The 27723-nt window shown below is 42.5% G+C and overlaps 1 protein-coding gene across 2 annotated transcripts; it reads left to right on the top strand.

Annotated features, from left to right (window-relative positions):
• Window positions 1-6297: 6297 nt before the first annotated feature.
• ANXA1 (annexin A1) lies at window positions 6298-27417 on the top strand. Of its 2 annotated transcripts, none has more exons than XM_063129343.1 (13): window positions 6298-6362; window positions 9077-9156; window positions 11964-12057; window positions 15769-15863; window positions 18136-18249; window positions 19096-19186; window positions 20671-20750; window positions 20867-20923; window positions 21369-21462; window positions 22859-22954; window positions 23658-23716; window positions 26155-26277; window positions 27040-27417. In XM_063129343.1, exons 2-13 carry the CDS (start codon window positions 9091-9093, stop codon window positions 27097-27099), a joined length of 1029 nt encoding a protein of 342 aa, XP_062985413.1. In that variant the 5' UTR covers window positions 6298-6362; window positions 9077-9090; the 3' UTR covers window positions 27100-27417. The 2 variants fall into 2 exon arrangements, with proteins under 2 accessions (XP_062985413.1, XP_062985414.1); XM_063129344.1 differs by having other exon boundaries at window positions 11967-12057.
• Window positions 27418-27723: the final 306 nt, after the last annotated feature.

Consider the following 27723-nt stretch of genomic DNA (forward strand, 5'->3'; position numbering starts at 1 on the left):
GCAATTTTCAGTTGGCCTACCATCTAGATCACTCAGAAATATACTTGAAGCAGTCTCCTCAGCTGTTTCTCTCGCCACTGCTGCCACAGGCCTGGCTACAAGGAGAATGACGACTCTGGGTGTCCATCTTAATACTGGCATGAGTAAACATCACATGGCATCTTCACGCAGGCAGGCCACATGAAAACCATCAGAAAGGGGGCACATAATTTGTGATGCATGACATCATGCCACAGCACTATGCAATTTGAAACTATAGCCCCCTGGAGAAATCTGTCTGGGGGGGGGTGGCGTGGAGTTCGCCAATCTTTCAGCAGCTTGACCCCCCCCCCCCCGGACTTTGGCTTTTTTGTTTTTGTAAATAGCAACTTATGGAAATTGCAGCTGCAATTTGCATCATTTATACATAGCTGGTCATAACTTGCATAATTTGCACAAATTGTGATCATAATTTGTGTAATTTCTGCAATTTACAGCCATACATAGCATAATTTGTGAAAATTATGGCCGAAGTTTGTGGAAATTACGCTAATTGCAGCAGCAGTTTGTGCAAGTTATTATATATGGGGGGGGGGGGAACCAAGACAAGTGCAGAGATTTCAGGGGAAAGCCTGTGGCTCAGCTTGCAAATACATGCCAAGCCAGGGGTGCTGGGGGAATCTGACGAGCCCCCCAAAAGCTAGATTCCCCTGAAACAGACAACCCTAGCCATGATGAACTTTGATACTGCACATTAGTTGCAAGCCAACTTGAGACACTCTTGAATGAGACCGATTATCTGGATCTAATTTAGTCGGGGTTCCGGCTGGGTTTTGGCACTGAAACAGACTTGGTCACCTTGTATGATGACCTATGTTGGGAGAAAGACAAGGGGAACATGACCTTGTTGATTCTCCTTGATCTCTCAGCAGCTTTCAATACTATTGACCATGGTGTCCTTCTGGACTGTCTGAATTGGGAGTGGGAGGTACTGCACCGCTGCAGTGGTTTCGCTGTTACTTGGAGAGTTGGCTCCAGAAGGTGATGCTTGGGGAACATTGCTTGACCCTGTGGATTCTCCAGTATGGGCTTCCGCAGGGGTCATTTTCGTTCCCCCATGCTGTTCAACATCTACATGAAACTGTTCAGTGCGGTCATTCTGAATTTTGGAGTGAGTTGTCATCAGTATGCTGATGACACACAGATCCACTCCTTTTCATCCTCATCAGGTGAGGCTGTGGATGTGCTAAATCAGTGCCTGGCCAGGACAATGGACTGGATGAAGGCTAATAAACTGAAACTCAATCCAGACAAGACTGAGGCCTAATCTACACCAAGCAAGATATTGCAATATGAAAACGGTATGAAAGTGGTATATAAAAGGCAGGAGCCACACTACTGTCTTTTATAGCGGCACTGAAGTGCACTGACAACTGTTGGGGCCCATTGACACATACCATATATCACTTTCATAGTGCTAAATCCTGCTTGGTGTAGAAGCTCCATCACACCAGTGTTATAGTCTGCTGTCGAGGTGAATTGCATGCAAAGGACTTAGATGACATCAACAATGTCCTGCTGTGATTGTGGTTCTCCCCACGCCACCCCCACCCCCGGTCTTGGCTACCTATTTTGGCATGTGGAAAGTCTGGTTTTTCTGGGGGCTCAAACTTCAAAGTTTATTTTCATCCATCATTTTCAATCCGATGATCTGTGGGCATGTTTTCAAGGGGTGGTATTGATGATGAAAGAGAGGGGCATGCCTTTTCTCCAGTGAGTGCTTTAAAATTCCAACTCAAATCCTTTCCTCCTGCTGCTTCCTGGCTGCTGGGTTGAATGAAAGAATGGTCTATTGTACTTTCGATCCTTCACCTTTGCTTCATGACTTGCTTGGTGGGGGGGAAGTGAGAGGGGGATGTATTGGTAACATCATGGGGGGGCTGTGTAGCTTCTCTCCCCTCCCCTTTCCCTCTTGATTGGAAGTGTGTGACAAGGGGAACACTTTTTATTTATTTATTACATTTTTATACCGCCCAATAGCTGAAGCTCTCTGGGTGGTTCACAAAAATTAAAACCACAATAAAACAACCAACAGGTTAAAAGCACAATTACGAAATACAGTATAAAAAGCGCAACCAGGATAAAACCACACAGCAAAATTGATATAAGATTAAAATACAGATATAATTGATATAAGATTAAAATACACTATGCAACCTCCGGTTTTAGTTGATTAATCAACTGAACTCTATGGGATTTTTAAAATGGAAATTAAACAAATGCTTACATCTAAGCAATTTTTAAAGATAAAGAGATCAAAATTAGCACAGTGATGGGTCTTAAGGAGAGCTTTCAGCATACCAAATTTGAATCTGGTTGGGTCATCCGTTGGTTTTTTATGTTTTTTTTAAATTTCCTCCCTCAAACCCTTTGGAGCTTATAGTCCCCCAGTGCGAAGGATTGTAGGAATGCAGGAATTCCTATTCTGTTCCTTTGATCATGTGAAGCTGTGCATCTTTAAGTTCATGAAAATTGTTCAGGAACTGGGGAGTGGGGGGATGGCAGGAGAGGCGATACACAAACAAGGGGAAGCAGGGGAGGAAAGTCATAGAACTGGGGCACAACAATACAGAAATAGGGGAGAAGAGAGGAAAATCCTGGTGATGGGGCAGAACAATACCCAACTCAGGGTGGGGTGGGGGAAGGAGAGGAGAGCAAACCCTGGTAAATCTTGCAGAATGAAACACAATGGGGGGAGAGGGAAATAGGCAACAAGGTTAAGAAAAACCAAGGGGAGAGGGTGATGGTGCAGAATTATACACAAACAGGGGGATGGAGGCGGGAGAGAATGCTAAAAACAGGGGAGAAGGGAGGGAAGTCATTGAACAGGGGCACAAGAAGACACATGTAGGGGGGATGAGAGGAAAATGATGATTGGGCAGAACGATACCCAAAGCGGGAGAAGGGGAAGGAGAGGACCTTAAAATTCAGGAAATGTGGCATAATGAAACACAAATTGGGAAGGAGGAGAGGGAAATGGTCCAGAAGGTTTAAAAACCGGTGGGAGGGGAGACAGTGAGGGGACAGAACAAGAAGAGATGGAAATGAGCAAAATGGGGGAATGCTAAACACAGGGGAGGGGAAGAGGAGGGAAGTCATTCACCTGAGGCACAACGATACAGAAATGGGGGGGGGGAGAGAAGGAAAATCCTTGTAATGGGGCAGAATGATACCCAACTTGGGGGTGGGGGGAAAGAAAGGAGAGGAGAGGACAAGTGAAATAAACAGGAGGCAATGGTGAATAAGCACACCCACGCCCTCGCGGTCTTTCATGCACTTGGAAGTGTGTTATTTGGGGAACCCTGCATCCTCGACTGGCAGCTGATAGTAGTTGTAGTTGATTAATGAGTTAATGTATGGGTAAACAGTATTGCTTCATTTGGAAATGTTTCACGCCACCTGTAAGAGGCACCCGCCCTGTCGTGGGAGATACACCACTACTGGAGATTTCAGAAATAGTTTTATTAAAAGCTATGTATGCAATGTGCCTAACCCTCCAGGTAGAAACCTGGTTAGCCTGTTCCCGTTTCCACAAGCCTTGCGAATAACCATGATAGTACTTAGGGGAGAAAGAGTTATTTTCCAAAAGTGTTCAGTAACAAGAGAAGCTACTCCCAGTGCAACATCCGGTTGTCCGACAGGATGAATAGAGGGGGAGTTGTCCAACTTCCAACAACCAATAAACTGTAGGGGGAGGTACAAAGGAGATCAATGGGCGGAGGCAATGGTGAAAACAATAAGGTGTGAGAGTGAACCTCAGTGGGATAACAGCAAGCGCTACAGGAGCGGTGTAAAGACGTTTGGACGTATAAGCGTACAGGTGTAAGTTTGCAAGCTTTCATACACTATGGAAACGAAGTGGGATAATTAGAGGGTGTGATGGAGCTTTAGATAAGGCCTGAGATAGTGTTAGTGGATGTTCTTCTGACTGGATGGAGGATGCTCAACCTGTTCTGGATGGAATTGCACTCCCTCTGAAGGAGCAGATTTGTAGCTTGGGCTTCTCCTAGAACCATCTCTGAGGCACTTGGGGCTCAGGTGACCTCAGTAGCAGGGAGTACCTTCTGTCAACTTCAGTTAGTAGCCCAGCTACGCCGCTACCTGAACAGGAATAACCTGGCTTCAGTTGTCTATGCTCTGGTAACCTCCAAGTTAGATTACTGCAATGCACTCTACGTGGGGCTGCCTTTGAAGATGGTTCAGAAGTTGCAGCTTGTGCAAAATGCCGCAGCCAGATTGGTAATGGGCCAAAAGGTTTAAACAACTCTGCATTGGCTGACTGTATGTTTCCAAGCCAGATTCAAAGATGTTGGTTTTAACCTATAAAGTCTTACATGGCCTGGGACTGCAATACCTGACAGAGCACTTCTCCCATCTTGAACATCTTGAAATGTATACTAGGTTCAATGTCTAAGGTTCTCCTTCAGGTGCCTACTCTGCGGGAGGCTAGGAAGATGGCAACAAGTGACAGGGTCTTCTTGGTGGCGGCCCCCAATTATGGAATGATCTCCCTGATGAGGTTTGCCTGGTGCCAGCATTGCTAATTATTCAGCGCCTGGTCAAAACGTTTCCTTCCCCTACCCCAGGCATTTAGCAGCATGTGATGAGTTTTTAATCTATCCCAGATTTGTTTTTATGGTTTGGCTGATTGCTCAAAGCTGTTTTTAGACGTATTTTATCTCTATGAGTATTGTTTGTTGTGTGTGTTTTAAATTTTGAAGCCTGTTTTTAATGTTTTAATCTTTGTAAACCACCCAGAGAGCTTCAGCTATAGAGCAGTATAGAAATGTAATAGATGATTATGATGATGACAAACACCTAATAAGATTTCATATGAAAGGAGAACTCTAGTCTGAACTCAAAATGGACACATTTGTTACTTTCCAAGTTGATTACAAACTAATGCATGGTAAGTTTGCCTATCACAACTTCCAAGTGGACAGAAGACTATAGTCTCTAATCCATTAATATTCTGTTGAATCAAACACAGCAATTTTAAGTTATTTTTAAAAACAGCTCATAGGCATAGTACTACTTCCTTAAGTAAAAATGGGGAAGTGCAGCAAAAAGCAACCCTGTTTATATCAAGAAGTGGGATCTAGTGGTCTTTATATGCAGGAGTGGGCTGCACTCTGTGCCTGCTGCTGCACAAGAGAGTCCCTTTTCTCCATTGTCAAAGACATGATTGACTAAGTATTGCTTGAGAACAATTTGTGTAAAAATAAAACTTGGGTTAGTCTTGATGCTAGAGCATCTTGAAAGGGCTGATGGCAAAAGTACATGATCAAGAACAGGGATGTCTCTAATCTAAAGCTTTGTTTTTGCATAACATGATGGTGCTTCTAGGCCAACTTTTAGAAATATGATGGAGCTAGATGTTTTACACCCTATAATAATCCTTGTGTCACCTTAGATCAGAAGTAGGAACATGGGACCATTCAATTGTTATTGGACTCCAATTCCTATAAATCGCAGACAGCATGACCAGGGGTCAGGAATGAGGGGAGTTGTAGTCCAATAACTTCTGGGTGGGGGCGCACATATTCTTTACCCCCGCCTAGAATCTCCCAGGGATTATTTCATGGTACAAATCCTCTAGCTCTTGTGTCTACATGTTGGCCCACAAAACATTTTATAATTAGAGATGATGGTGGTGCATCTCAAAGGGGACAGTCTCCCAGGCAAAAGGGTGTATGATTTGGGGTGGTTCAAGGCTTATTTACCAGTGCAAATGTGTGTAAACCACAGTTCTGTGTTGAATAAAGTACAATTAGCAAGACAGATGGTGGCTGTGTGGCCCTGAAGGAAGTGTCAGAAATATCAACTAATTCTTAGGTGCAGGATGAAGGACATCATGAAGGTGTGAGTTCATCATGAAGGTGTGAGTTCATGGGAGACACAGTGTTGGTCCATTCCAGAACAGAATGGTATCTACTGTATTTGTGCCCATTTTGGTATATAAAACATGACAGTATTGGCAGTCTAGAAACCAACTTCAGTTGTTACTACCTTCAGTGAATCAGGACTGCTGTTCCGCTCCCTTGTCCTTCTGCTCCCAGCAGTTTCTTCATTAGCTCAGACATCTATTTCTTCACATCAGGCAACAGTTTGTTTCCAATCTGTGGGCGTGTTTTTTGGCCAGACCCCACATTCAGCCCTCTTGCAACACAGCAGCCAATCACCGGAGTTGTAGAAGTAAGCTTTGGTTGCTAGGTGTGGCTTCCTGGTGGCTTTATAAAAACCATCGGTTTGCAGCTTAGTTCCTCCAGTCTGTAGTTTTCCAGGTCAGAAAACTAGCATTCCTGAGTTTTGAAAAGGAAAAGGTATGTTTTTTGAGGCATTTTCTTTCAAGTGTTCTTGATGGCAGAAATGTGTATCTTTTTATTTTCTTTCAAATGTTACTTACTTGGACTTTCTGTCCAGCATAATGTGTAGGGACAGGATTGTAGTATGTCTAAACATGTGTATTGGGATTTCTGTTGTCTGTATTTGGTAGTAGGAAGTCTCTAAAACTTCTAAACTATAACTGCAACTCCCCACCACCACTACCACTTAAGTTTACAAAATAGTTATTTGAGAGCTCTGAGCTTGCTTCCTGGGCGTGGGGGTTACCATGGAAAACGGAATTATTTTTAACCAACAACGAGTGAGTTAAGAGGGAAAAAATGTGTCTTCCTTGTATGGAAGCTTTAAAAAAAACAACGCACCCTGTGATTATGAGATTGCTTAACTGTTTAACAGCAGTCGTTTTCATTCCTTTGCAAGCATGAACTGCATAAAAAATTAAAATTAAAGTTACCTTTCAAAAAGACAAAACTATTGGTTAGTTGACTTTTTTTTTTATGGTACTCGGACTCAGCATGTATGAGTAAGAGCTGCAGAAACTCCTTTGCTCATATTTTCCATTCATGCTTTCAAAGGAGTATGAGGCTGTTTCTTCCTAGACAGTGGTTTCTTTTGAGTTAAGAGAAGCTTTTAACTAACACATTTTATTCATGAAAGAAAATTGTTCACTGGAGTTGTAAAGGAGTGTAGGGCAATGTCAAAAATAGCTTTGCTTTTGCTGTGAGTTTTGACATACTTGAGTTACAATCTTATGCATATCTACTTGGGAGAATGTTGCAATGTTACGGAGGATGCCTCCAGTTTTTATGCAATATCTTGCGTGAATTGATTCAAAAGCCTTAGCTAGATCTACCGGTCTAGTGGGATGGAGGGGTGAAGATCTCATGATATTTTTATCACAAAATCTCCCCCTCTGTTCATGTGATTCACGCAATGACCTCAGAGGGAGAGTCGTTGTGCCTGCGAATTTGTTTTTTGTTATAAAGAGGCAGCAGCACACGAGCGCTCATGTGCAAAAGGTAGGTGTTGTTGTTGTTTTAAAAAATATTTTCCCCGCTCCCCCCACCCCACCCCCAATGGGTGCAGTGCTCCTGAGGACTCTGCGTCCCGTGCACGGGTTCCAGCTCCTCATGAGGAACTGCGAGGAGCCGGGACAAACCATGGTGCCCAGCCACATTTTCTGTGGTCTCAGGCTCAGCCCGAGACTGCGGAAAAACCAGGCCTAAAGTGGAGGGCGATCCTGATCCTGGGATCCCCTGTGCATCATGTGGACGCACAGGGACGATCCCAGGGGTCGCCCTGGGATTTCACCCCGTCTAGCTAAGGCTAAAGTCTCTCTCATCAACCAACAACAAAATGTTTGCAACCATCCAAAAAGCATGGTTTTGGAGTTCTAGATTTCATAGATCCGTCCAAAGGGATTCATGTGTTGGCCTTCTGCTACAGTACTTTGGTAAACTGTAAAATGTCTACAGAAATGTAACACCTAAAATGATGTTTAACTTAGCTGGGGTGATAAAGACAAGATTTGAAACGATAGTCTGTGACAAACACCCACCCACCCATACTCATGGCCAGTCCCTGGATATTTCTTTCATATCCCCAGGAGAACTTCTTTTCTTAAAAATTAACAACAGCATAACATCGCCCAGTGTGTATTTTTGGGGTGTTGGTGAGTAAATCCCCAGCTACAATCCCCCCCCCCCCTAGAACTGGATGGGGAAGATTGGTCTTGCACATAGTTCAAAATACTGGAAGTAACCAAAAACAAAATGAGTGACTCAAAACTCAGCTAAGGAATTTTTATGAAATTATGAAAGCTGGGTTCCAATAATAATATTTATTTATGTATCTGGATCAAGGCGGGGTGCAACACAAATGCAAACACCGTAAAATACATATAACTAATTAAAACATGTAAAACTAATACTTTATTAAAATCAGCACGTTATTAAAAAGGCATCTTAAAATTCAACTGGGTAGGCCTGCCAGAAGAGATCAGTCTTTATGGCTTCCTTAAATTCCAGAAGACTGTTAAGTTGATGAATCATATGTTAATAGGGTTACTAGTATGATTGAAACCAAGAAGGTGCAGAAGAGTGTTGAATCTGGATATGAAAGATCTGGCTCAAATCTTAGCTCACACCAGCTTTCAAGAAATGCCCCTGAGCCTTAATTTTTCCTCTGTAACAGGAATATGAGGCTTGTTTTATCACTTGGTAACCCCCACTAACATCTGATATGGGGGAATGGGTCCATGAAGTTAGGAATAAGGATAACTATGGAAGTAAAGTCCTATTCTCTCCTATGGTGCTTCAAGAATGGCCAAACAGAGCCCCATAGGTCTTTTCTGGCCATCACCTTGTTTCTGTCTGCCTCTCCATTTTCCACCTTAGAAGAGGTGCGTAAGTCTCCCACATGCTGCTTTTGGGCTGGGCAGAGACAAATGTATTTCCTCCAGCGTGTGAGTAATGTACTTGTGGCATCTGACCTCATAGCAGCTCCACCCAGTGCAGGATGAAAATGCCTTAGGCTCTTTTGCCTCATCTAGAGGCCTCTTGGGAGAAGAAGGAGGGGCGTTCTTCTCATTTCCTGGCTCTCAGAATGCCCCGTATATAGAGAAGGCTACTTTTATAGAACGTAAGAGGAGTTCTTCTAACATTTCACCCCAACCTTTGCTTTCCCTTTACAGAAACCTGAATCAACATGGCTTTCGTACAAGAATTTCTGAAGCAGGCCTATTTCATTGATGAAAAAGAACCGGAATGCATTGTAAGAGATTCCTAAAAGAATAATAAATTTATGAAAAACACATTTAGAAAATAGAATTAAAGAAGTGGGAGGAGGAGGATTAACATGATTATTATTAAGATCTGGAGGGACATTGTACTTGTGTTTGCAGGAATGCAACTAGAACTGTTTTTAACGGACCCCAGAATAGCTGTTTTTATAAGGATACTGTTGTTTTAATGCTTTTTATGTTTTTAAATGTTGTATATTTGTTTTTAATGTTTACTGTTTTTAACTTTTGTAAACCTGCCAGAGAGCTTCAGCTATGGGGTGGTATATAAATGCAATAAATAAATAAATTCCCCATGCAATCAGGGACCCTGATCATGCAACGCTCCCAGTTGCATGGTAAGTTCTACTTCTGTTCAAGTGAACATGAGTAGAATGAATGTCCCTTCAGACTCTGCCACTCCATGCTGCAAAGTCGGGAACGCCGGAGCTGGGAGGCTGATGTGCACAGGGACCTGGGGGCTTCATACACAGCCCTATCCTATTACACCATGGAAGCAGAACCTCTTTTAGCCTGAAGTCCAAATTCCATTTTGTCAAAGCTTTTGGGCCTGCATTCCAATGATGGCTGTGGCCAGAGACAAAAGGAGCGAGGCCAAATCTACCTGTATATTTTTGCTAAAAGTTCTTAGTGCTAGTAACTAAGCCTTAGGAGAGGCACTTCGGCCTATCAGAATGGGAGGGTGGGGGGACAGTAGATTACAGTAGGTGGGGGGGGAAGGGGTTGGGGCCAGAGGAAGGGGATGTAGCTATTTGGGGGTCCCCAGGGGGACTGGATTGAAATCACAAAAGGTCTGAATTTGGTCCCTGGGCCTGAGGTTCATCATCTCTGCCCTATGGGATGCACATATTCAGGCAAACACCTGAGCAGGGTTAAACAACTGATGGTATCCTACAAAACTACCCTATTTCTTCGATTCTAAGATGCACTTTTTTCCCCATATAAACATCTCTAAAAATGGGGTGCGTCTTAGAATCACAGGTGTGTCTTAGGTTTTTTTTTTTCTGTTGGTGGTACTGAAATTAGTGTGCATCTTACAATCGATGGCGTCTTTCAGTCGAAGAAATATGGTACTATCCTCAGTAATTCTTGAAAGAATCTAGAGAAACAGCACACTTTGGGATACGTATACTGAGATCACACTGGTGTTTCAGATGGATTAATCTGGAAATAATGCAGTCCTTAGTGATGGATTCATAACTGTCTGTGAGAAGCAGTGTTTCAAACCGTAATATGTATTGAAAGACTAGGGCGAACTCCTTTATTGTGTTATCCAAATGTATGAATAGGTTTATTCTGATTAGCTGTAGGGCCTGTTCAGACAACTTGCTAAGCCATGGTTAGGCTGCTTTCCCTTTTGCAGCAAATGATTAGTGAGTGTGTTTAAACCATGGTTATGTAGTCACCATGGTTAGGCATGGTTCAGATGACATGCTAAGCCACAGGCCATAGCTAGACCTAAGGTTTATCCCTGGATCGTCTAGGGGTCAAACCTGTTCATCTAGGTGACACACAGGGGATCCAGTGCTCAGGCAGGGGCGAACCCTGGATGATCCCAGGATAAACCTTAGGTCTAGCTGTGGCCACAATGTTTTGCTCAAAATGCTTAACCACCATGGCTCAGTGTGTCATCTGAACATGGTCACATTGTCTTATTTTGCATCTGTTAATTAATTTATGAGCCTCGTGTGGTGCAGAGCGGTAAAGCAGCAGTTTCTGCAGCTGAAACTCTCCCCAAGGCCTGAGTTCGATCCCAGCAGAAGCTGGTTTCAGGCAGCCGGCTCAGGTCGACTCAGCCTTCCATCCTCCCGAGGTCAGTAAAATGAGTACCCAGTTAGCTGGGGGAAAGGAAATCACAGCCGGGGAAGGCAACGGCAAACCACCCTGCTATAAGGCCTGCCAAGAAAATGTCAGCGAAAGCTGGTGTCCTTCCAAGTGTCAGTAATGACTCAGTGCTTGCACAAGAGGTTCCTTTATATTCCTTCCTAATTAATTTATACTTTAACCACCTGGTTCTAAATATAATTCACTCTGGGCCTTGCTAGACCAGGCCTTAGCGCGCCTTCCAACCCGGTTTCCCTGCTGTGCGTCCAGATGATGCACAGGGGAATCCGGTGGCAGGCCGCAGTGAGGCCTGGTCTAGCGCGCCATAAGCGAATGCACTTATGCTGCGCTTTTTCCCCAGCTCCGGCCTCAGGCCGGGGCTGCAGGAAGTGTGGAGACTTCCGCGGCTTTTCGCGGCTCCTCGCTTACTCGCGAGGAGCCGCGGACCTGGCACAGCGCTCATAGGAGCGCTGTGCCCATCGGCGGGGGGGGGGAAGAGAGGGGAGGGCGAAGGATGGGAGGGTGGGTGGCACGGGGGGAGGGCGGGTGCGATCGCGCCGCTTGCCGCCCGAGCAAGCAGCCGAGCGTCGCTTGCCCAGGCAATGCCGCCCCATCCCGGGCACCCGCCCTCCCCCCGTGCCACCCACCCTCCCATCCTTCGCCCCCCCCCCCCAGTTTTTTTTAAAAAAAGTAAAAAAGCCACTTACCTTCCCGGAGTCTTCGGGCCACCCGCGGCCCCTTTAAACAAACAACAACAAAAAAATGGCGGACGACGCAGGGCTGTCGTCCTCCCTGCGGCTCCGCCGTCTGGAAGCGTGGGGGAGGCGCGCTAACGTTAGCGTGCCTCGGCCCCGCCTCCTTGCCGGCGTAAGCCGGCAGGTCTAGGAAGGCCCTCTGTTTCTTTAGGAGAGAAATTTAAAGCAAATGAGGTTTTTCATTTCTTCTTTTCTTTCAGAAGAATTCAAAAACTGGATCCGCATACCACGCTTATCCTAACTTTGATCCTTCAATCGATGTTGTCGCACTGCACAAAGCTATCACTGCTAAAGGTAAGATGGGAAGGTAGGGTGGGGAAGCCATGATATATAAATGAATAATTACAGCTTTGATCCAAAGTGAATGAGAGGAAAGGCACTTTCACTCACACAAAGGCTCAGTTCACACAACACTTTTCTCAGTGGTGGTGTAACAAATCCACTGTGGAATTGTTACACCACCATTGAGAAAAGTGTTGTCTGGAGGGAAAAACTCCACCCCATGGTTTTTGTTTTTGAAAAACGCTCCACCCTGAATCTCCATGCTGTGCAAAGGAAAGTTCTTGCACAGCCATTGTGGTCCATGTCTGGAGGGCTCTGTGGAGTTTCCTGTGGATTGGAGCTTTCCAGTGGCCATAAAGTCCCTTGCAAGAGTGGCAAAAGGAGGAAGTGCTGCTAAGGAGAGCCTCTGGATATATATTTTTTTCATCAGTGGCTGATAGGATACTATTGAGAGGACTGGGGAAGGAGAGAGGGTGGAGGAACCCTTTGGTGCCCCTTATTAGTCACCTTTGCATGGTCACCCAAAGGGTTTATGGGGGCTGTTGTCCCCCCACCCCAGCTCAGCCTCACATTCCCTTTAGCTCAACTTGGCACCCCCTTCAGCCCGGCGCCTGGTGTGACTGTCCAGCTTGCCCACCTCTAAGGCCAGCCGTGAGCGCAAATTAGGAGCCATGCCAGTATTTCTGTTTAGAATGGTTTAGAACTTCTTCCAGCATCCTGTTCCGGATGTAGTGAAGTTCTCTTGTTGGACTGTCCTATTTATTTATTTATTTGTGTTTTTTATCCTCCCTCTCAGACCCAAGGGCTCCCAGAGTGCTTACATTTAATCAGTAAAACAGGATAGACCCTGCCCGCAGGCTTACAATCTAAAAAGACAACACAAGGAGAAAAGAGCCTGCTAGAAACTTCAGAATGCATATACATCAGTTTTAGTAGCAAAGCCTCCCATGCTGAAATTTCCCCGCATATAGAAATGAGGAAGGAAAACTAGCTTTCTTTAGGAAGGGTTATTTTGAGGTGGGGTTGTTGTCAGACTATCACAGGGCATGGAATCAGAATCTGGTTTTGTCCTATGAAAGGCTATGTAGCAGAGGTGTTTAACTCCTTTCAGCCTGGGGGCCGAATTCCATTTAGGAGAAGCTTTTGGGGGCCGCATTTCAGTGGCATGTCCAAGGGCAAAAGGGGTGGGTCCAAGATATCACAAAAATGCCAGCAAATGGGATGTTAATGCTCTTATTGCTAGTAACTAAGCCTTAGGAGAGGCATTTTACAATGAGGGATGGAATTGCACAAAAGTGTGGAAACTGCCAAATGATTGGTGGTTTGGGGAAAGGGGGCGGGGTGAGGGGAAGAGGTGTGGCTGTTGAGAGAATCCTGGAGGGATGGATTTGGACTCTGTGTTGAGGTTCTTCATTCCTGGGATATAACATCAGAATCAGCATATCTAAATCAATGCTTGCTGTAGGTGTGTAACAGCTGGGATTGGAGTTGGATTCTACCTGTTTCTTTACATTGTGGTTGTATGGCTTGGGCATGAGAGGCAGAGGATCCAGTGCAACACTTACCTCTGTCACTCTTCCTTCCTTACCCCAATGGCCCATAGAGCCCTTGAGTAGATGTATGTATGCTGGATTGGTGGCTCTTCAGATTGATGGAAGTGGTCTTGTGTAACACCTCTGTGCATCTGAAGTGTTTCAGATCTGCTCCAGCTCAGCAGGAAGAGACCAGTCTAATTTGTGGTGACACGATCACTATTTTGAGGACTGGATTAGAGGATGGTGCTTTTTATAGTGCTTTCAACTGAGGCTGAGTTTCAGCCAACCTGCTTGGAAATTCGCATGTTAGTCTTCTGAATTGTTCAAATATTCATCAGGGTCCAGGGGGTTCATAGGTCTCCATTTTGATGATTGCTTAAAGAGAATTTTGTGCAGGGCTAGATGGACAGTCTCAACTTCCAATATTTGGCTCTAAAGTAGAAATTCTAGTTCGGTGGAAATTTAAATTTAATTTAAATTGCAATACTCTGGGAATATTTATCCTGTTAGTCATCATTGTTTGTCTTTTCTGTTCTGTTACAATTGCCCAAAACCTCCAGTCCTTGTCCTCATGTCCCATGTCCAAGAAGTGCTTTACCAAAGGTGCCTGAAGTCTTTTGGAGGGATTGTAGCTTTTGTTTTCATATATTCGGGTTCTGATGGCTCTTGAAGTCATGGCAACATGGACATCTAACAGCATAAATTACTCCCTTAGTATTGCAGTTCACAAATTCTTTGATATAATGATGCTGATTTGAAACAGGGTTTTCAACTCACTTTAGAGTGATACATTTTGTACATATGTTGCAATGCCCACAAGGATAATTTCCAACAATCTTTTCACCATTGAAACTAGAAGATACTAAGAGGGGGGGGGAGAAGCTCTTAATGTGCTATGTACTAGTACAGTGGTTCCCAATTGGTGATCCACATACCCCAGGGGGTCTGCATAACCCACCCAGGGTGTCTGTGGTACCATTCACCTATTAGCTCTGCAAGGTCTGCATTTTAATAAAAGAAAATACGCTGTCTCCCGCGCTCTGTTTGCTTCGACGGTGATGTCATGCGCAAAAGCACCTGCATGATTTAGCGACTAGCTTCAGAGATTACTTCCCTACACCTAATCCTGGAAACTCATGGAGAAGGAATCCTTTTGAATGTGGTGATGTACAACTAACAACTCTATCTGCAGAAGAACAAGATGCACTTGCTGACGTGACTTGTGATGGTTCATTGAAATCATTTTTCAAAGATTTTCAATTCTGGGTGAAGGTTTTTCCTGATTATAAGAAGTTAGGTGAAAAAGCTTTGAAACGTCTAGTTCCCTTTTGTTCCACATATCTTTGTGAACAAACATTTTCGACATTTTGTTATATGAAGAACAAGCATAGAAATCGGCTCAATGTTGATCCAGATTTGAGATTAAAAGTAGGAAATACTTTTGAACCGAATGTGGAAGGGATTGTTCGGGACAAAAAGAGGCATGATTTCTCCCATCACATTTAGATTTAGTAGCTGCTAGACATGTCATAATTTGTTCAATTGTAAACTAGACATTAGTAAAATTAAATCTGTCTTTATATTCCTAACTAAATCATTGTCATTTTTGCGTGGTAATATCACAAATATCACAGATTTTATGGTCTTTTTTTAAATATACCTAAAATCCTTTGCTTATTAGGGGCTACCCCTTATTTTCTCCAAAAAATTGCTTTGCACAGGTAACTACCATAGAGATAACAAATTTTTCAAAAGTAGGGGGTCGATGGCTTGGCACTTGAAAAACAAGGGGTCCGAAGTACTTAGCTAATTGAGAACCACTGTACTAGTACATCCATCAAATTCTGTGCCCATTTATATGCAAAAACTGAGAATATTGAAGGGATTTGTTTTATAGTGCTTCTCAGCTAATCAAACTTGGGTGCGTGGTGACAACATAGGCAACAAATGAGGGCACTTGACACGCATAAGTGAGTGACTTGGCAGGAAGTGCTGAAATAACCTTAGAAAGGAGGTGTTTTTTTAGCACTGCCAAAAACATTGATTAAAAAAAAGTGAGAAATTGTGGTCTTACTCGAACATCAGCATTGTAATTAGAGAAAATAATTTGCTGCTTGCAGTGTTATGCAAAATTGACCAATTTTATAACTTTTATATTTACAAAGATTTGTTTTCCTTTACATTTCAGGAGTTGATGAAGCAAGCATCATTGAAATTTTGACCCAAAGAAACAATGCCGAACGCCAGCAGATAAAAGCTGCCTACCAACAATCACAGGGGAAGGTACTGTCTCTAATTAAAGGTCATCTTAGCAAGTAGTTTGTATATATACATTTTTGCTTTCAGACATCATCATGGAGAAAGAAATGCAGATTTTTAATTATCTAAATTTTGATAGTTTTATTTCTTTATTTCTTTATTTTAGCCGTTTTATCCCACCCTTTAGCCGAAAAGGCTCTTAAGGCGGCTTACAAAAAATATTTCTTAAAACAGTCCCTGCCCACAGGCTTATAATCTAAAAAAAAACATGACACAAAAGGAAAGGGGATTGGGAAGGAGGAGGGGTGGGGGAGAAGCAAATTCAGTCACTAGATCCTTAGCTGCAAAGTTCAGCAGCTGCTTCTTTTCCCTCTACCTCTAATAGTTAAAATGTAGGCTTTTAAAGCTGGACTACACAAGGATCCCTAGATTTGGCATGGGGCAAAAGGAAGTGAGACAGGTGGCTGCTAGAAGGAGGGCTTTCTCCGCTGTGGCACCCCGGTTGTGGAATGAGCTCCTCAGAGAGGTCCACCTGGCGCCTACACTGTACTGCTTTCGTCGCCAGCTGAAGACCTTTTTATTCTCCCAGTATTTTAACACTTAATTTTAACTTAAATTTAAATTTTACTGTTTTAACTCTGTATTTTAATCTTATATCAATTTTGCTGCGTGGTTTTATCCTGGTTGTGCTTTTTATACTGTATTTTGAAATTGTGCTTTTAACCTGTTGGTTGTTTTATTGTGGTTTTAATTTTTGTGAACCGCCCAGAGAGCTTTGGCTATTGGGTGGTATAAAAATGTAATAAATAAATAAATTTATTCCTCCTTCTAATAACTATGGTCCTGATCTGAATTGAGTGGGGGTGGGGGTAATGTCCAGCTATGTAATATGAGTTATACAGGTTGTTATGTATATTTATGGTAATGTTGTTTATGTCCTTTGTGTAAAGTTAATATGGTTAATTAGTTAAGGCGGGAGAGGTGGAGAGAGGGTGAATGGAATGCTGGTGTGTTGGCGTATGATTAGTGGAGAGCGTGGGGTTTAAATAGGGGTGAGTCAGTTAGAAGAGCAATTGGGGTTTAGAGCCAGAGAGTGCAGGGATAACCTGTTGTTTTGGGATAGATCTAGAGGGAGGAGTCAGATTAGGCTAGGAATAATTGAAATATTAATTTCAGAACTTCTATTAATCACACAAATAAAACTTCTTTACCATCTTATGTGTAATTAATAAGTTCTTTTGTTCACAGCATACAGTGTGGTAGCGTTCATTATAGGTAGTCTCTCAGTGAGACAAAAAGTATTAAATAAAAGTTTATTTAATGGCAGTGGTATTAAGGGACTGATCAAGCCTAGTGGAGAAAACAGCATTCAACAAACTGGTTGTGTGTATAAAGGGAAGGGTTGAAGTGTAAGCAGAGACCTCCCCCTCTTCTACACAGATCAAATGTACCCATAGCTTCAGGGAAGAGATCCCAAGGGGAAGGGTACGATAGGAGGCTGGGGCCTCCCTTTCGCTCCTTTTTTAAAAATCCTATTCACAGGTCCTGCATGTCATGTCTAGTTTGACCCTAAATTGGACCTAAAAGATGTGGCTGTGAGTCAATGACCCAAGAACATACAGCACAGGGCAGGTGCCACTTAAGAATGGGGGTGAAGAGAGCCATCTAGGGACATCTTCAAGTGGAATAAATTTGGCAGGGATACCATCAGGCAAAGAGTGCTAGGAGTGGTTGATTTTTCTGCATGATAATGAGCTTACTTTAGGGTAGGATCACAAGTTTATTGCACAAAATATATGGAGTGTATGAAGTTGATGGATAGAAGAATGAGCAATGCTCATTGAGGTTCCCTTGAAGCTCAATCTGCCTTGTTCCCAGTCTCAATTTTTTTAAAAATAAAAATTCACCCATATGCACAACTCTCCTTGACACCCATTGGCTAAAGTACAAATGTGCATATATATATTCAAAATGAGAATTTTTAAAATGCACGTTTTTCCAATGAACACATTTTGCGAACATGATCTCAAATTTTGGGATTTGTCCAGAAAATGGGGCATGTTCTGGTCAAAACCGAATCACAAAAGAAATTCTTGTACATCCAAAAAGAAGTGTAAACAATATTCTTCCTGCTTAAAGGGTTGGAACAATGTTTTCTCTCAGCTAAAGATAGGTAGGGGGTAGATTAGATTGACACAAGACTCTCCGCATTGTGTTGTCTTTCTCAAAGTCGTATTTTATAGTCCCAATTATGCTCTAGATGGCTATTTTATATTTATGACACTTCCTCTTACAGCCCTTGGAAGATGCTTTGAAAAAAGCTCTCAAAAGCCACCTGGAAGATGTTGTCCTGGCAATGCTGAAGACTCCAGCCCAATTTGATGCTGAACAACTCAGGTATTCCATGAAGGTATGTTCGATGTACAATGCTTGGCTGGGTGTTGTGCCAGATATATATTTAAAGTTTTATACTTCAGGGTTCACTGGAGCATGCTGATAATTTCTCAGTGGCCTTGTTTTGGCTGCAATCCTGTTGGCACTCAAGCACCAGAGTTCCTTATTAGAGGGAACAAGTGACAGCCCATAGTAAGTATGTGCCCTGGGCAATTGTGATTACTGGAGGGTGTGTGTGTGTGTGTGTGTGTGTGTGTGTGTGTGTGTGTGAGAACACATTTTCAGACAAGTTAATGTCCTCAAAAGCTGAGATTAGCTGAGAAACGTGAGTTAATGTTTACTGTGTGTTTTTGGATATGCAGATATCCTTTAGATGTTAAAAATGTGGTTTTCCACAGTGGAAACTTGGATGCATCTTTTGTTGTAATATATGGAAGAATCTTTAGTTGCATTGCATTTTTTGATAAAGATCATTTGTGATAAAGGAGCCTTCGGATGTTTTCATTCATAAGACTTAAATAACCTTGGAACCTTTCTTACTATTTATACTATCTGATAGTATACTATCTGATAGTATAAATACAAAACAGAGGCATTTGTAATGCACATCAGCCTTCTGGCTCTTCATTAGTATTTATTTGATTTCTTTTCTACTTCCCGGCCGTGCCCTTGAAGCAGGCCTTACAAAACAACTGAAGCAAAAACCTCTTTAAAGCTTGTATGCAATCACCCTTATTGTTGCTGAAGCAGCATATGGTTCTGTTATTGTTGCATGTCATTTTTATGCCACTACATTTTGCACTTTGCACATTAAGTCATTTTAGTAGGGGTGTATAATATATATTGATTTACTACCAAACAGGGGCTTGGAACTGATGAAGATCTCTTAATTGAGCTTCTGGCATCAAGGAACAACAGAGAAATCCGAGACGCCAGCAAGGCATATCATGAAGGTAATTTACTGTTATTTCTTTTTAATAATCCAATAGAATATGCCGTTGCAAGAGGGAAAACAGAATGCTCTGTTGAGATGTTTTCTTTGTTTATATGTCTTAAGCCAGGAAAATGCACTTTTTATATTCATTTCAGATTCAGACATAGAACAAAGTGCAAAATAAGTGTCTGGCCAATGTCATGCTTGGAACATAGAAAGCAACCTTCCTACACAAGTTTTCATTCCTGGAAATGCTTGGCAACTGTGGTCTGCAGGGCCGCAGGGAACCATGTTGAACATTTCCTACCTGCCTGACTTGGCACCTGTACTATGTGAGAATACTTATTAATTGTAGCTGAGGCCAATCCACTGAATTGTGATTTGCCTGAAGAGCTACTAAGCCACTGATGTTTGTCTAATTCTCTTCTATTTCACCAACTCCATATAAGAATTATAGGGCTAGAAATGCCAATTAGGTAGGGTGACCATATGAAAAGGAGGACAGGGCTCCTGTATCTTTAATACTTGTAGAGAAAAGGGATTTTCAGCAGGTGTCATTTGTATGCATGCAGCATCTGGTGAAATCCTCTCTTCATCGCAATAGTTAAAGCTGCAGGTGCCCTCCTCTCTTTTGTATCTCGTCAAGAGGGCAGGGTTCCTGCAGCTTTAACTGTTATGATGAAGACAAAATTTCACCAGATGCTACATGTATTCAAATGACACTTGCTGAAATTTCCTTTTCTATACAATTTTAAAGATATAGGAGCCACGTCCTCCTTTTCATATGGTCACCCTAAATTAGGGCAACTCAACATGAACGACAAAGGTCTGGGTGTGCACCTATGAATCTAAATAGTGATATTCTTTATTTGGACACCTAGTTGGAAACTACTCTGTCAGCAGATAGTATCTGCTTCCTCCTTTCCTCCATACATACTTTTTCTGTTGTTTCTGAACCTCTCGAGAGAAAAAAGGCAAAATTGAGATTCTGCATGTATGGTTCACAGGTGTACTTTGCACAAATAAAGAAATATCTACATTAGATGGTATCAATTAACTTCCATCAGCAGAATAGGGAGAGGCCAATTTTCCTACATGCCTGCAGCTTCTTGCACACCAAACTCAGGATCAGATTTTGGTGTGGGAGGGGGCCTGCAGGGCTGTACAGGAATCACCTCCTCCCTATTCTGCTGATGGAAACTGTTCCCTTAGTGGGAGGACAGGAGGAGCAAGTCCTGTAGTGTGACATTAGATTTCATCCATGGAGGTTATAGTCCTATGCATATGTGGGAATAAGCCTCATTGAACACACTGGGTCTGTGGAATATAGTGACAGAAGATTGCTCTATATGCTTCCAAATGGGTGTCTTCAAGATATCACCAGGAGCAAGAAGTCAATCAAGAAATTTTGTGTAATGGAGGTGGGGTGGAGTCCTCTCACCATGACAAATAATTTTCTTTTACAAGTTTATTAATTTCATTTTTGGTTTTGCTCTTTTGCAGTTTATAAAAGAGATCTCATCAAAGACATTGTTTCAGATACATCAGGAGACTTCCAGAAGGCTTTGGTTGCCATGGCAAAGGTATTCAGACCTGTGTAGTGCACAGTTCTAAATGTAAACCTACAAGCTTGTGTTGTGTTTAAGAATACTCTGGGAGTTTAGCGTAAAGTGGTAACAAATGAAGTTGCATTTTGCAGGGTGACCGTGATGAAAATCCTCATGTGAATGAAGAGCTGGCAGATAATGATGCACGGGTAAGAAGAAGCTATATATTCGGGATCATTGTTCCCTGCTTTTGCTATGTCACTTTCTCCATGTCTCTCCACCCTAGTGAATCCATCTCCAGTACAGCGCCCCTCCTCCACGACTGTGCCATGCCTGTATAAAGGGTGGCAGCAGCATGGGAAACCAGGTCTCCGGTTTATGGCTTCTGTGGGCCCCAGTTGCAGTCCTAACAGAGTGAGGCACCCAGGAGGCTTTCTGGGTGCTCCATGAAAGCTAATCACACATTGTCCAGGAATCCTAACTATCACAGGAACTGCTAAAGGAGACCTTGCAACTAGTGAGATGGAAGGGATTTGACCCCTAATTTGAGTACTACTGTGCAATTTCTTGCTTTTGGCTGAACCTGATGATTATGTACACAATATTTTCAGTAATATTAACACAATATTAATATTATCTGTTTTATTGTGATAGGCCTTATATGAGGCTGGAGAGAGAAGAAAAGGAACAGATATTAATGTTTTCACTAATATCCTCACTACAAGGAGTCATCCACATCTCCGAAGAGGTAGGTCAATTTTGAAAGTATTTGTCAAAACATAAACAACTGCTTGTGTTTTAAAGAGGAATGTCTTCATGTGCAAGATGCAATTTTAAAAATGCAAATGCTAAACAATAGTGTAGCAGAGCCTGAACAAGTGTTCATCCTGAAGCCTGTTCCAATGAATAATGGATGTTTTAAAATGAGTAGATCCCAAAAGGGAGACGAAATGCATAGCCCCTCTCAAGACGGATAATCCTTTAGACCTACTTTACTGTTCTGTTTATGGCACTTTTCACAAAAGTAGGAATGTGAGTTTATCTCATTGAAATGCTCAATGCGCTCTGCTTATCCCAAATGGAGCAGTTGCTCCAGAGGGAAGGACTAGAACTAATGGTTGGAAATTGCAGGGAAGCAGATTTTGGCTAAACGTTGGGAGTAAACTCGTAGCAGTAATCTGTTTGACAATGAAACAGAGTGCCTCAGAAGCTGATGAGGTCTCTTTCGCTGGAGGTATGAAAGCAGGGCTGGGTTGCCATCTGTCAGGAATGCCATAGTCACATCTTACATTGTAAATCCTGTGCTGGGCCCTGGGTTAGACTCGATGGCCTTTATCTGTATTATTCCAACTCTGTTCTTCTATTAATTTATTTTGCCATTTCAATTGGACAAGCAGCTGTCAACATCTTTTGTAAAAGCACACTATCATATCATATTGGGAAATTCCCTTCCATCTCTCTGTTCCAAACTTTACAGCAGCAATGATGGGAATGGGTCCAAATTTTAATGAGCCGATGGATAATTATGCATAGCGCTTCAGATCTTTGGAGATGAAGGATCCTTAAGAACAGCTTTCTCTGGATTGTGTCAAGCCCCTGTGGTGGTTCCATGGAGGAGTGTTGGTCTTGGCCTTCCTTCCAAATTCCTTTTTAGCCTTCAAGCTCACTGGGTGGTTTGGGCAAGTAACCATCTTTAAGCTTGACCTATTTCATGAGGTTATGCAATGCAAAAGTCTTTTCTAAGTTCCTTGGAGGAAGGTCTGGGTATAAATGTTACAGGTAAATCCAACTGAATGTAATTGTTGTTAGGCAGATATGTAATGTATGATGCCTATTAATTTCAATGGGGTTTAAGTCCTTTGAATGGATTATGTTGATAATATGTAGCTCAAGAAAGAAACCTGGAGGAATGGAGAAAATTCTTGCAGTTGAACAGCAGGTACAAAAAGTAACAGCAATTTAAGTAAGCAGGAGTATCGGTGCATTTCCTTATTATAAACCTGTTCGAATTGAGCAATTTACGGCTGTTCACTTAAACATTTTGCAGAAGTTGCATGAAGATTGCATTTTGCAAGTACGTCTTATACATAGGGTGTAACTGTCTACTCCGAATCTCCCCGGCTTATGTCTTTGTTTTATTTCAGTTTTTCAGAATTACACCAAGTACAGCAAGCATGACATGAACAAGGCTCTGGACCTGGAACTGAAAGGAGACATTGAGAATTGCCTGACCGCAATTGGTACGTGACCCTGTTCCATAGTTAACTCAAAAATCTTCCTTGCGTTAAAAATGACTAGCAGATAGTTCACGATAGCTGTGGCAGTGACAGTGTGCAGGAACAGGCAGGGGCAGAGGACTGTAAAAATATTGTGGAGGTCTGTCAAAACCTTCTAAACTAATTCAATATTGGCAGGGCAATGGGAATGCCATGCATGTCAGACAGCCTGGTGCCCTCCAGGTGTGTTGGACTCAACTCCCATCATTCCCAGATGGCTGAAATGATTGGAGCTGTAGTCCAACTCATCTGGAGGGTACCAGAATGGAAAAGGCTGATGAAATGAATGCCTGGTGGCCACTTTTTGTAATGAAAACAAAAAGGGAGACAATCCTTGATTGTAGAAAAATAGTGGAGAAGGGGCATTTAACCTTTTCCCTGTCGGCTGCATGTTAGAACTTAAATCACCCTCCCACCCCAAGCAGCAATGCCCTTCTTTGAGAGACTCCAGATGAGTGTTCGTAGCATGGAGATTAATCTCTGCTCCTCTGCCCAAAGTTGCCACCAGGGTTTTGTTACATATGCATTGGTATGGAACTATAATCTGTACTTAATTAAGTCGCAATGGCGAGGTGGCAACCTTCAGGATGTGAATTCATTTCTTTCCACGCATCTTGTTTCTGTTATCGACCTGTCGTGAATAATCGCCATTTTGTTTCATTTCCAGTGAAATGTAGCACAAGCAAGCCGGCTTTCTTTGCCGAAAAGCTCCATCTGGCAATGAAGGTAAAATATGTCTCAGTAAGGAAGGATTGGAAGAGGAAACTCTGTTTTGAAGGTGCATGCTGAGATTGACATTAGAGGTTGCCCCATCTGCAGTGATGCCAAAGGAAGCACAACAAGGGTCTCATCTGCCCTCTTCTCTTGATAAGGAGGGGAATTAATTCCTATAGTATTCCCAATTGAGGCTGACAATACTGGACAAAACCAAGACATCAAACTCTCAAATTTCACAGGCTTTGATATTATGATAGCTTCCTTAGAGAAAAGAGAAAGGACCCACTATTGTAGGGCAAAACAACTTATTTATTTATTACATTTTTATACTGCCCAATAGCCGAAGCTCTCTGGGCGGTTCACAAAAATTAAAACCATGAGGAGCATGATAAAACAACCAATAATCTAAAAACCCAAATACAAAATACAATATAAAAAGCACAACCAGGATAAAACCACACAGCAGAAATAGATATAAGATTAAAATACAGAATTAAAACAGGAAAATTTAAATTTAAGTTAAATTAGGTGTTAAAATACTGAGAAAATAAAAAGGCCTTCAGCTGGCGACGAAAAGAATACAGTGTAGGTGCCAGGCGGACCTCTCTGGGGAGCTTGTTCCACAGCTGGGGTGCCACAACAGAGAAAGCCTCCTCCTAGAACAAATTAATGGCATTATTTCCACCACCATCACCACAAGATATACACACATACATATGTGCTGAGGCCACTTTTTCCTCTTTTGTTATAAAGGTGAAAATATTGAAACAAAGGTGCTTGAAGCATGTAGTTCTGCTTGGGCAGGGAAGATCCACCTTGGTTTCTTCAGACACTTTCCTTCCATTATCGCTGGTCCTTGGCTAGAGATGCTTCCAGCCAGAGGACTCCTAGCGGTGCAAGCAGAAGGCATTGTACAGCAGTTCCATCTTTTCTTTCTTAAGAAATTTCCTGCTGTAAGAGAAAAGAAACAGTAGAAAACCTGGCAGGGTTATGAGTCTAAGGCTAGATCTACACCAAGCAGGTTATGACACTTTGAAAATGGTTTGAAAACTGTATGTGGAGTGTGTCCTGGGCCCCAACAGTTGTCACTACTGTTAAAAACAGTTTTAAAGCAGTAGTGTAGATCCTGCCTAAGACGATGTCTGGAAACTTCCTACCCCCATGAATGAGACAGGGTGATGGTGCCATAAAAGGCTCACCTGGAAGCACCTTAGGTGTGCTGCCACTGTGCTTGTTGCTGTGGAATATGCCTGGCTGTTCCTGATTAATGTGAGGCATTCCAACGCCTTTCCATACAATTTCCCAGGGGCCTGCTTCTCTCCAGGTCACAGAACTCAGCATTTTTGCTGGGAACCATGGGCAGAGCTCATGTATACAGGATAAGACAAGATTGTATCCAAACACTGTAAAACGTTTTTCCCCTATGTTCATTTCTAATGACCTCACTGATGTTTTCAGCCTTGGGAGGTCAGGCCTCCTGTCAACCCCATCATTCCATTTCTATTGTTCTAAGGAAGAAGAATCCAACTCATTTTCCTGGACATGTTTTCAATTTATTTCATTTCATTTCTGTGCCGCTGAAGCTCTCTGGGCAGTTTAAAAAAATTAAAACCATAAGGTACTGCATAAAGCACCGAAGCTTAAAATCACAATCGTAGCTGCAGAATTCATGTTGGGCCTACAGTTGTCTTCTGAAATACCCATGTCTCTTTAACTAAAGAACAGGTCTGCCTTAAAAAATCACAAATGTGATTTTCATTTTTACGTGGAAACACACACACCTCACCTTGGCATAGGGATTGTATCTTGAAATATGGTATCTTGCATGCATTTCAAGAGTCCTACTGTTGAAAATGATGCAGACGAATTCTACAATGTGACTCCCTGCATGTGAGAATTGCACATAAGCTTCTGCAGTTGGAGGCACACAAGATCCTGTATACATAACCTGCATGGCCAACAGTGTCTGGGAGTGACTCAAAATGTGCATCTTTCATTCAAGACAATGATGCACTCCCTAAAAATCAGAAAAGTTCATAGACCATGTTGCATTGTCTATGAAGAATCTGATCTGACAGGAGCTCATAAAGTCATAGTTGACAGAGAGAGCCGTAGGAAATCTAGTTTGTATCTGGAGTAGAAGCAAACTAGAAGGGGACTAAAGCATGCAGGATTTCAGGCAGTGGCCCATGGTAAATTCATTTGGAGGTGGGCAGATGAGCTTTGTAATGCCACTTTTTAAGTGAATGTGCAAGAACATTTATTTCTCTTGAGCGGAGACCTTTGAATTGTCCTTTGTCCCCTTCCTAGCTGCCACTGGAAGGTCTGGAGAAGCAGTCAAAATGATTTTGAAAATTGAAAATGTCACCTGAGCAGGGCAGAGTTAAGCCAATTGTAGTTAAAATTAAGGTTTACATAAGGCGTTTGCTTTCAATTCTTTTTGACAGGGTTCTGGAACACGTACCAAAACTCTGAACAGGATCATGGTGTCGCGTTCTGAGATTGACATGAATGAGATCAAAGGTTTCTACAAGCAACTGTATGGCAAATCCCTCTGCCAGGCTATTTTGGTAGGTAACTTGTTTTAAGTTTCCATTAATAAGTGTACAGCAACTGGGCTGGTTAGTTCAGGATTTGGACCTGGACCCCTTGCTGCTGACCTTGTTGCAATAGATCTTAAAGCAGGCTAGGGTCTGACAAACAATTCTTATTCCTAGTGATAGAAGTTACATCAGGGGGGTCCCATAACAATGAGCATTAAAATTCCCATCATCATCATCACAAGATTACACCCATGACTTTGATGGGACATTTTTAAGCAACATTTTAAAGCAAGTGCTAAGGAGATGCCTGGCTGGATTTTATATTGAGCTTGGTTCCCCATATTGGAGCTTTTGTTGGTACAGACATTAATCTCCCTCTGGTCATCAGGATATGCATTGCTTTTTGCAGCAAAGTTAAGCATCTTTTAGTGTCTTAAATATTTTCACGATGTTTGTTTTCTTGCTGCACTACAACAGGACAGTTAACTTTCAGCATAGCCATGGACTTTCTTGAGGGTTGAAGAATTGCTTTTGATGGAATCACATTAAATCTGATATACATTCAGTGCCATTAACTCTGGGATGGGCCAGAAGCTATTTCTCTTTGCTGGGTAGTTGCAGTCAAACCTGTCTATTGTATGAATATGGCCTCAGAATATATGGGGGTGGGGGAATATGGCCTTAGCTTTGGGGGAAAAGATCTCTTCATTGTACAGACCTAGCAGTAATGGACTTGTTTTGTTGGTCATTGTTTTGAATAACATTGCTCTTTTCCTCCTCCACATATAGGATGAAACAAAAGGTGATTATGAAAACATTCTGGTGGCTTTGTGTGGTGGCGACAACTGAGCTGCGCCTTCTACAGAGACCTTCCAGCTGCTCCCATCAGGATATTCCTTTTTAATTCAAGCTGTTACATATATCTACGTATAACGAAGCGTAACCTATGGATTAGACGATTGCCTAGTCTTCATATCTTGAAAAAAATTGGTAGCCTGGAAAATACTTTTTTTGTTGTTAACTAGTTGTGTGGTGTTATCTGCTTTTTTTATATATTTATCCAAATGGAAGAGCATACAAAGTATTTGCCTTTACAGGGCTAGTCAATGTCAATGGTACAGAACTTGCCTGAATAACATTCCAAATAAAATTAATCTGTGATCATCACTGTTGTGCTTTATTTCCTTCCATAGTCTTTGATCTTATGCCTGCTGTATTTTCTTTAAGTACTTGTGAGACGTGTAAACCCCCTTCATGTGTTTAATCAGGTGAAGGGACCCCACGCAATGACTGACACTGCACTACTGGCCCTTATCACTGCAGCAGGCATGCCACTGGCCCCATCTTTCAGTCCCATCCTGTGCTGGGGCTCCTAATGGCTCTAGGGGGGATTCTACACGTCGTACTGAGGGCGCTTCCATGTGCCCCCAGTGCGGCTCCAAAGCGATCGTGTAGCTTGCCTGGAGCCGCTGC

This window comes from Elgaria multicarinata, chromosome 6 (genome assembly GCF_023053635.1).
Source record: "Elgaria multicarinata webbii isolate HBS135686 ecotype San Diego chromosome 6, rElgMul1.1.pri, whole genome shotgun sequence".
NCBI classification, from domain to species: Eukaryota; Metazoa; Chordata; class Lepidosauria; order Squamata; family Anguidae; genus Elgaria; species Elgaria multicarinata.

Coding starts and splice junctions, on each gene's coding strand:
- ANXA1 (XM_063129343.1), top strand. CDS start 9,091: ATGGCTTTCGTACAAGAATTTCTGAAGCAGGCCTATTTCATTGATGAA. Junction 18,250..19,095: donor AACTCAGGTATTCCATGAAG/GTATGTTCGATG, acceptor ACTACCAAACAG/GGGCTTGGAACTGATGAAGA. Junction 19,187..20,670: donor CAGCAAGGCATATCATGAAG/GTAATTTACTGT, acceptor GCTCTTTTGCAG/TTTATAAAAGAGATCTCATC.